Below are 10,324 nucleotides of genomic sequence, written 5' to 3' on the forward strand. Positions count from 1 at the left end.
ATACTTCTCTTCTGTCCCCTCACTCTAATGAAATACTGCTCTAGCTTTCTCTTCAGCCTTCTAAGGGTCAAGTTTTTGCCAGGGACAGGTTCTTCATGACCAGCTGAAAGCATCTTAGAGAGGCTCATTGTTTCCCCAGGGAGGTTTCTCAGTGCCTCTGAGGTCAAGGTGTGCTGACACTGCCTCTGGAGCTAAAGCTGACTCAGCAGTCTCAGGAAGGAGTAAAGCTCAAACCACCCATGTCTGCCAAGGCCCCCTCAGTGACCACACTGTTACTTTAAGCTGTATTTCTTGACCCAGGCCCTCCTTATTCTCCTTGCTGCAGCTATTTGATGATTTGGTAAGCGCCCAAAACTGGGCGTGTTTAACATAATCATTATCTCTCTAACAGTTTAACTCTTTTTCAGACGAAAACATAGACAGAAATACCAAAGTGCCCAAATTGTGATGTCTTCATCCGCTGCAAATCCAAAAAGTCACAAACCTTTCAGAAATGAAGTTTTAGTCTGAAAAACTGTAAACTAAAATAGTCCCACAGAACCTAAGTTTCTTTTTAAAACTATATTTTCTACTACTATTTCTAATCAAGAGAGTTCTGTTAATATCTTGTGTTAATAGCTTGATAATTAAGCTGTGTCTTACCACACTTCACATCTTGCACATAATTCTGTGACCAGACTTCAGAGTGCTCAGCTGTTTTGTATGCTGATCTGAACATTCTTGTATGCTGTATTTGCCAATATCTTTTTTATTTCAGGCCAATTCACCAGACGGATCACGTAGTGAATACTCTGAAATAAGTTTCTTGTTCTGACTTTCAAGAGCCCTTCGATCGTTAGCTTATTCTTTCAGTTTTTAATTGGAAACAAACCCTAGATGTTGGTTGTCTTGTGTGAGCATTTTCAGCTTGAGAACAGATGCTTCCAGTGTGTCTGCTTAGGTTTTCTGGAAAACAAATCAACCAACCGCTTCTCTGTTTTTCCCTTTCTGTAACTGTACATGGTTTTATGTTCTCAACAATATATGTTTCAGTTTAATGTTTTTAGAAAATAATGCAACTGAATGCTGGTAAAGAAAATATTATGAACAGTAGCTGGTGATTAGAGTCAACCATTTGAAAATTAGGATGCTAAATGATCAGCATGTATAATGTGTGTGTACAAGTGTGTGATGTGTTTTATGGAAGTGCAGTCATAAACAGACTTTTTAAAAACTTGGTATTGCTAGGATGGACAGTTTTGCTAATGGATGCTTTCTCTACTTGGCATAGGGTGTTTTCATGTACATTACCAACAGACATGAATTTGGAAGACTTCTTTCTACAGCCAATTACAACACCTCCCACTACAACAATGACCTCTGGCAGATATTTGAAAATCCTGTGGTATGCATCTAATTATTGACTAGTTATTTTATTTTAAACAAAGTAAAGTTTATATATTGTAAAGGGCTTAGGTTGAAAGACTTTTTATGGAGAGCATTTGTCTACTATGCACCAAATATTGATTATGTGCTCAAAGGTGTTCTCTGTGACCCATCTAAGCAAATGACAATATAGCAATAAGTTAACTGGTGATGAGAGTAAGGAGCTGGAGGTATGGCCCTGATGTAACAGGTTTCGTGAGTTTTGACATAAGAACCAAATTTTTTATGGGTATAAGAAATTGTTTAATTGTTTTAATGCTTTCAGTAGAGCAAATAAATAAATTTTAAGTTATTTGTTGTCACTTCAATTTGTTTGTTTTGTTGTAATGTTTTAAAATCATGTGTTTTTTAGGACTGGAAGGAAACTTATATAAATCCAAACTACTCAAAGATCTTCACTGATAATATAGTAGAACAGGTGGGTATAAGTAGTTTTCTAAAAATCTGTGGTACTGATTGATAGTAAATTGGCACACGGTTTTGGTCTGTGACTGAACAGGTTGTTTTATGTTTTGGATCAGAAATTAATGTTTGCCATGATGGTCCATTTGGCCCAGGCTTCTTGCTTTCAGGCAGGTGATCTGGACAGAGCACTTGTGTTGGATGATGAGCTCTGTGACAATTAGGGACAGTGACTTAATGAGCTTTGCTTCCTTAAGGATCTGTGATAAATTGTTTTTGTGTTTAAAACAATGTTAAATTTTAAACTGTTCCTCCTAATAGCTTGTAATGTAGAGGATCAGGTTGTTATTCAGAGCCATAAGGCACAGAATGTGTGGGTACACTGACACAGCTGTTAATGCTGGGTCATGGCTTAGGAGGTAGCTCGTAGTCTTTGCTCTTGTGAGACTGCACTTGTGGATCAATTCTTTAAATTTTATTTTCTTTGTAGCCATGCCCAGATGTGTTTTGGTTTCCCATATTTTCTGATGCTGCCTGTGACGAACTGGTAGAAGAAATGGAACATTTTGGACAATGGTCTGGTGGAAAACACCAAGTAAGTGTTAGCCTATATAAACATGACCTTAATGAGCGAGTACCTTTACAATAGTAAGTCACAGTGTACTGCAACAAAAAATATTCCAACCATTGCCAATGACCTGAAACCTCTGCTTTGTGGTATAAAATGCTTAGTTTTGTCTGCCATGTAGCTGCTTGTTCAATAGACTTAGAGATGTTCTTCAGTTAATCTTGTTGACCCTGGCTGGACCCCAGGGCCACTCCATCACTGCCCTCCTCAGCTGAACGGGGAGAGAAAATAGAGTGAAAGGCTCATGAGTTAAGCAAACTGGACACTGAGAGTAGTGCAGTGTCTGTGGTAGTTACCTGACAGTTACCCAAGGCTGATTTTTGGATAGCTGTTGATAACTATTCCACAAGTTTTACTGATTTACTGCTTATGTACTAATTTGTAAAATTCATCCCCCTAAGGGGGATGTTATGAGATATTGTGCCAGTGTTTTTAGAAAATTCAAGGTATTTATTAACTACCACTAAAATGAGAGGATTTTATTTGACTAATTAACAGATGTGGTACCATGGAAATGAGAATAATTGTAGTCACAAATTACTGAAGGTAGGAGCCTCCAGAAAGGACTTTACCGTACTTTTATCTTCAAGTTATTTCAGTGTTTATTGCCATTTCAAGTTGAGGCCTGTACTCTCTTAGTGTGATACAACTTCAGTTCCATCTGCAACTCAATAAATTAAACCACTGCCCCAAGAAGCTTACTTACAGGCAACACATCCAAATATTGACTCATCCTTTAAAAAATTTCCAGTTTCTCCTTGTTAATATCTCAGGGTATTTCTATGGCAGTTAGCTATGGAATTTACTATTTAGCAAGCTAACATATGCTTACTGAAGTATTGCTTTGTTGCAGTTCTGTGATTCTGCAGGTTTCAAATAAATATTTGCAGGAATGTCAGAAACATTCCATGTTCATATTTGGTGGCTGTTTGCGGTGTTTTCATTAGGACAGCCGCATTTCTGGAGGTTATGAAAATGTCCCAACTGATGACATTCATATGAAGCAAATCGGACTGGATAATGAGTGGCTGCATTTCATAAGAGAGTTCATTGCACCAGTAACGCTGAAAGTGTTTGCTGGCTACTATACCAAGGTATGGGGATAAAGCTTTTGCAGGTAATTACTCCATGGCATGACTAAATTTAAGAATGTTATTGAATTACCCTATTTGGTTTTGTTGGGGAGTTTGTACATGTCACAGCAGTAGTTATAAAGGAATGTTGCTGTTTTTTTTTTCTTTTTTTAACTAATCTTGAAAAAATCCCAAGAATCCTGTATGTGACTTGGCAGTTCACAGCCCAAAGTCTGACTGTGTATTTTATTTCAGGGGTATGCTTTACTGAACTTTGTTGTGAAATACAGCCCTGACAGACAACGATCCCTCAGACCTCATCATGATTCCTCCACATTCACAATCAACATCGCTCTCAACAAAGTAGGAGAGGACTTTCAAGTAAGTTCACAACTTACTTAAAAAATGTTGAAAGATGTTTTCCTTGGAGTGTCCAATATTATTGTCAAACTAGTGCCCAAATGCACGCTCTTAGAGACTGATGATGCACATCACAAATTGGGATATACAATGCCTGGGTGTTTTTTGATAAGTACTAAATCTGCTCAATTGCAGGATTCAGAACTGTTGGTGCAGTCAGGCTGAATTGATCAAACTGGCTTCAGATGGTGGGAGAGAACGGGTTTAAAGAAAAGCTTTGGAGATGCTAACCATTTCATTTTTAATATTTCTGAATTGCTTCATTGCTGTACATGTTTAAATAGGGCCAAGTTGACTCGAATGGCTTCTTTTCTGTAGAACTTTTTTAATGGCTCTCTTTTAGATCAGCCACAGAACAAAAATTTTCAACTCTTTTGCCTGTATAGTTTTTTTCTGAGCTAAATTATTTTCTACTCTGATACTGATTCAAATAAAACAGTCCTCAGAGTACAGAGCTAGGCAGGGCAGTGGCAGTAATGTCCAGCTTTGACTAATAGAGGAGCTTAACCTGTTGTGTTTATAAGCCTGTATCATCCATAGTCCTTAACACCCATAAATTTGCTTGCCACAGTTACTACTCTAAAAAGCACACCCTCAGTTTGAAAGCAGCAGCCAGATTGATTCATTTGAGACTTGTTTAAATGCTATCCTGGTTAGGGGTGCAGTCCTGAAACAAAGCCTGTGAACATGATTTGCTTCCCTCCCATAAAGTTATTGAAGATGTTTGTCAGAGGTGCTGCTTGAGTGAGATGTTATCCAGCAAATGCTAAAGCAAAGCAAGGGGAAATCTTTGATTGCAGATGCATGTCTGTTGTGCAATGCCCTAAAGATGGTGTCATTTAAATAACCTTGTTATGGGATAGTAAAAGAAAAAAATTGACTGCCTATTAATAATAGTAAAATATTTGAAGTCATGGATGTATAAAACAGAACTTACTCTATTAAAACACAAGATAAATGTTTAGGGTTTTGTTCTGTTTGTGTTTTTACTGCAGGGAGGTGGATGTAAATTTCTTAGGTACAACTGCTCCATTGAGTCTCCCAGGAAAGGATGGAGTTTCATGCACCCAGGAAGACTTACACATTTACACGAAGGACTTCCTATCTTGAATGGCACAAGATACATTGCAGTATCATTTATTGATCCTTAATTTTTTTTTTTTTGCCCTCTTCAACAGCAGTGTTCTTTACACAAACATTTATTTATAGATTTCTTCTGGAAGATGGTGATAAAGGAAACTTTAAGTTCCTGTTCCTACACAACAAAGGTACTTTGGGCTAAAAGAATGAAAACCGGAAAATGTTCTGGTATTGTCGAAGAATCCTCGATGTCTGCTCTGAGCCTTCAGTCACAAATAAACATGTCCTGCTTGTTTTTCCATTCTGCTGTCCTAAAGAGTAGGTAAGGAGGGAAAATGGAAAAGCATAGTGAACCCTTTTCTTCGTTGGAAAAAAACCAAACCCAAACAACTCTAGATAGAAAATCATCGGATAAAATGACCCTGGTTTTCATTTAGTGAAGTGGCACAGCTAAAGTTTGTGTGGTCTGTGTATTTGGTGCCAACCAATGAAAAATTGCAACATAAAAACAAAATGAAGTGCATCTTGTTTACAGTTGTTTCAGATAAGCAATAATTGCATAAGCCAGTATATACTGAAGGGAAAAGATGTCCGTAGCCTGTTTCCTGAATTCATTTTCAATACTGAAATGTACACTTTAGAAGAAAAAAATAAATTAATTGCAGAGATGGAACAAGGATTAAATCATTTATCCAAGGAAAAAATGCTTTATCATTTGTTTTGAGAACTCATCATGTTGAAAACTTACTTTTCTTCAGCAAGTGACCTTCATTTAAAGTGAGTTATTTTTCTAAGTGTGTAATTGCACCCAATTGATACTGGAAATTTGATGTTTATTTTCAGAACGCTGGTAAATTGTAATAATAGGATGTTTTCTAGAGACAATTTTCTACTCTTAAAATTACTTGAATTTTGTATCAGGAAGATGAAATGGTGGCAGTCTCTCTTTTAAAGCTAAGGGTCTTAACTTGACATTTATTTTAAAGAAATTGGTTTAAAATATTCCTACTGTATCTACTGTTTGTAATTTAAAGAAACTTGAAGCTGTCTCAAAGTCTACCGTGCCAAAATGCACAACATGTTGGAAAAACTTGTGAAAAATAAAGGGTAATTTTAAATTAATGCAACAGCTGTTACTTGACTGTATTAAATAGTTTCTTTGCATCTGCCGTGGTTTTACAGAAACTAGATTTACGGACAAGTATTTTCTAATGATCTGGAGATACATTTAAATGGGAGGTTTCTCTAAATGTAGGATTTGGTTTATTTGCTGCTGAAATTATTCATTATGTGTGTTGGTGCCCGTGTACCAAGCCTCTCGTTACGTTTTCAGAACGACCCCAGCAGGAGCGATAATTCTTGGTTTTGTTTTTATACAGAGGCTATTTGATGATCTAAACAGTATTCACTTTTTGCCTGTGAATCTTTGAAGAAGCTTTATATCACATTTCCCAAACAGAAACTTTATTTGCAGCTGACAGGACTGGGAGAGGCTTTCAAAGCTTTTTCTTTTACTGAAAATAAGCATGTCTGCTTTTTTCCGTGCTCTGCATTTTCCTGTACTTAAACTTATGCTGAAGCAAATACATCAAAGTGAGGTAACCTCAATAATGTATTAAAGTGGGCTGGCTTGAAAAGGAATGGCTTTTGATGGGAAATTCTTTGCTTTCTTTTAATTTCTCTTTACATGGTCAACTTTTCTTCTTTTCAGGCTAATATTTGGAGATTGATATCCCTCAACTTTATTTCCAGGCATGGAACAGCTGTCTTAGTGTCTCTCTCTCTCTTATCTGTTCTTAGGCAATCCTTACAGATAACAAAACCTTCAAGCCTTCAGAATGAAAGCAGCCTTTGTTAATCATCTTTTTCTGAGAATCTGCCTGTGGCTGACTTAGAATGATATTTTTACCACTGCATCAGTTACAGTCAGTTTATTGTTATGAGGAACTTCCTTGGAAAGAACTCACAAAAATGCAATCCTGTAACACAGGGGGAGTTCTTTTGCAGATTCCCCTCCCCCCTCCAAATTTTAATTATGTATTTTATATTCTTGGTCACATTTTATTTTTGTAATGCATATTTTCCCCTCAAACATATGAATGGCTTTACTTACTGTTAAATTTTTGTTTGCAACTATGAATTCACTCTGTCATGTGGTGACACATAATGCAATGTTTGCTGTGCTGCACATTTGTTGGAAACATGAAAATGTGTTTACCATGCTAAGTTACTAAGATTCTCACTTATTTTTTCTTTTAATGGAGTATTTGCAAAAGCTGGCAGCTGCCTTTCAGGTGGACAGCAACAGGTATGGAAGTGTTCTCATTGACTTCTAAGGAGCTGACACATGCCAGGAAAAGAAGTTTATTCTGAACAGTTCACCTGAATTAGTTCCAAAAGCTGTGCTATACTGTTGAGTACACAAGCTGAGTACACAGGCTAAACAGAATTGTCACTACTAAAATATTCTTTTTAAGTTTCATTACTTTTAAAAGCACTTTAGATTCTTATATCTCCTTAACAAAGTTTTTCCAGGGTGTGGAAGATACATGCATTAGTAGGAAAGCAGCAACCCTAATTCCAGCACTGTATGAGAAACCTTGGGAGTACAGGGACATAAGGGTGCTCTGCAGCAGATGAAACATTTGTAAAATATTTTGTCTATTCTGCTTCCCCCAGCTTTACTTTTCACTGTTAAGTACTTGAAGGGACTGTGGTGTGGGTGAGAGAGCAGTATATAGGCAATAGATTTCTTAAGTCTTCTTTTGGTTAAAAATAGTGAATATAGCTTGGTTTTATTTCATATTTGTGAACTATTCCAGCTGTTCTCCTCAAAAATGTTCAAGGCATTTAGTAGTATTTTACACACGTTGAACAATTCCAACATGTATTTGTCACTTCATTTCTTTTGTTGTTGTTGTTCCCAAAGGATTGCTGTTTCACTCTTACTGTGAATGGGTAGGAGTAAGGCTATTACAAGCCCCAGAAGAAGATAGATTTTTTTTTTTCAGTGAGACAATAATAATGAAATCTATTTGATTGTGTGTATTTCTTTATAATGCCTTTTCCCCCATATCTGCTGGATTCATGGAATAAATGTTAATTCAGTTCAGGGCTTCCACAGCATTTTCTCAGCATGTATGAAGTAAAGAGATTGGGATATTAAAGAGACAGAAAAGTGTAGAAAGGACCTCTGTGGTTCTTTCCTTCCATGTGCATGTATCTAGTTTTGCTTTTGTTTTTCTGCTTGAAAGAAGTGGTTCAGATTTTTCTTTTCAGCTACTGCAAGGAGATTTTTGAAGAACTTCAGTTTTGTTTGATTTATTTCTGACATGGCCTCAGTGGATTCAGTTCTGGAATGAGTAAGTATTTTTTCTGAATCTTTGCTTTCATGAATCCTCACTTTCTTGCATGGCAGAGTAGGTTGCTCTGCTGTTTTTGTGAGTGAAAGGGAACACATTACCTGTCTCAGCAGCCCTCTGTGACTGAGGTGTCAGATAAATGACTTACTGTTTTTAGCTATGGGATGTTTTTGATTCCTTAGCAGAGTATGAATTGGTGGGCAAAGCTCTCATAAAATACATTTGTAGAACTGATACTGGTAGAGATGAGATTTGCACTAACAGAGTTAACTGTGGAGTTGCAAGAATAAGTAATTGATTTGACTGCCAGGATTTTGTTGTACCTAGATGGTGGAAGTGTCACTTCAAACAGCTTTCCAACATGGTTTCCCAAATACTTACTTCCTCTTAATATAAAAAGTTATTTGGAATCTAATGAGGCAGATGGCCTTGCTCAACAGTACTGAAGACCCTTGGTCCAAACTTGAAGTACAATTGGAAAGAGAAGCTTTTATCTAAATCAAAATATTTAGCCATTTCCCTCTTTTTCTCTTTCCTTCTATAATTATTTTCCCATTTGACATATGAGTGAGATCTGTATAAATGCATACAGGATGATGGCTGTCTTTTAGTGTATTTTAGGGCTGGGGAAAGGAGAAATGAGGAAGGAGTGGGTGACAGTTCAGAATTCACCCCATGCAATTGGTTCCTTCTGCAGCTGCTGGTGCAGAGCTGTGTGCTGTGTTCCTATGGCTCTTCAGTGCTAAACTCACAGGAGGAGATCTGAGAAGCAGTTGAGATCCTGGCACGATACTAAGGCTGTTAAGTGCAGGATCATCTTTTCCTCTTGGTAACATACTGCTAATGGAAAGTTAGTTTTCTGGATTGAGCTTCACTTGAGAAAAGCTGTTTTGGCTGTGTTAAAGCAATGCCCCTCAGGATTATTTTACACAAGGATCAAATGTAAGATCAGCTCTCTGATAAAAACATTGGTCTTAAGTTATTTAATGGAGTATGGCAGCAGTTCAAAAGAAGGATTTCAGTTAGCATGATTACAGCCTTTATTGGCATCAGTGCAGCTGCAGGAGTAGCAAAGCTGAGGGTCTGACCAGGGAGGAGGGATTGGCTGTGTTGCAGGGGGTGCTTTGGGGCGATGCCACAGCCCTTGGGTAGTGGAGAAAACTGCCATTTCTTGAAAAAACTCACCTGTGTTTTGGGTCCTGAATATTGATCCCTTTGCTCTTGCCTACTCCACTTACTATGGGTTATGGTTGTTGAATGTCTCATTGGCACAGTAACAAATTCAGTCAGGAACTAATCTTCTGGCATCAAACCAGAATGTTTCTATTTCCAAGAATTTTGCTTAGTTTGAAAGGAGTTGCTTGGCTGCTGCTGACTCTGCACCGCTTTGTTTCTGTGCTCTGCTGAGGGTGGGGAGCAGAGAGAGGAGGAGGAGCAGGGCACGAAGGAACTGCATTTCCACAGGTTCAGCTGGAGAGCAGTTCATGTGAGCAGCACCACCAGCCTGGGAGAGGGTTTACTGTGCTTAATGCCTTAAGACATCTACCCTTCAGAGTGGGCTTGACTAACACTTCAGGCTTTAAGCTTTCTCAGGCATGGGTTGCTAATCTCTTACAGTGCACATCCACTGCAGTGGATGTGTGAAGAGAAGGTTTGCAACCTTGCTGGTTTCCACTTTTTTTTTTTTTTTTAGTGTAGTAGTGTTCAGTTTTACCTTGAAGCATATTCTTCTAAGCTTAAAAAGTCACATAGCATCAGAACTAGCAGAATAACTGCTCAGGTCTTGGTTCCTTCAAGTAACTTGCTGACTGATAACAGTTCTTATTCTTCTGTGAGGAGTAGTTCTGTCCAACTGGTGGTGTTAATATTTGAATGGCAGGTCTTTCTTCATCCCCTTGTGTTTGCATTTAGGGTGGAGAGATGGAGTTGGTGAG

The 10,324-nt window shown here is 37.8% G+C and overlaps 1 protein-coding gene across 5 annotated transcripts in view; it reads left to right on the forward strand.

Moving 5' to 3' along the window:
• PLOD2 (procollagen-lysine,2-oxoglutarate 5-dioxygenase 2) overlaps window positions 1–6,150 on the forward strand; it is a 66,687-nt gene extending 60,537 nt beyond the window's left edge. For all 5 annotated transcript variants that reach the window (XM_050308459.1, XM_050308460.1, XM_050308461.1 and 2 more), the window contains 6 exons: window positions 1,271–1,384; window positions 1,778–1,843; window positions 2,318–2,422; window positions 3,403–3,549; window positions 3,784–3,909; window positions 4,944–6,150. In XM_050308459.1, the coding sequence (XP_050164416.1) occupies window positions 1,271–1,384; window positions 1,778–1,843; window positions 2,318–2,422; window positions 3,403–3,549; window positions 3,784–3,909; window positions 4,944–5,099 (714 nt within the window). In that variant the 3' untranslated portion in view covers window positions 5,100–6,150. The remainder of the gene's footprint in view (window positions 1–1,270; window positions 1,385–1,777; window positions 1,844–2,317; window positions 2,423–3,402; window positions 3,550–3,783; window positions 3,910–4,943) is intronic.
• The last annotated feature ends 4,174 nt before the right edge of the window (window positions 6,151–10,324 follow it).

Source organism: Myiozetetes cayanensis, unplaced genomic scaffold, assembly GCF_022539395.1.
Source record: "Myiozetetes cayanensis isolate MyiCay16 unplaced genomic scaffold, myiCay2020 scf13, whole genome shotgun sequence".
In the NCBI taxonomy this organism is placed as follows: Eukaryota; Metazoa; Chordata; class Aves; order Passeriformes; family Tyrannidae; genus Myiozetetes; species Myiozetetes cayanensis.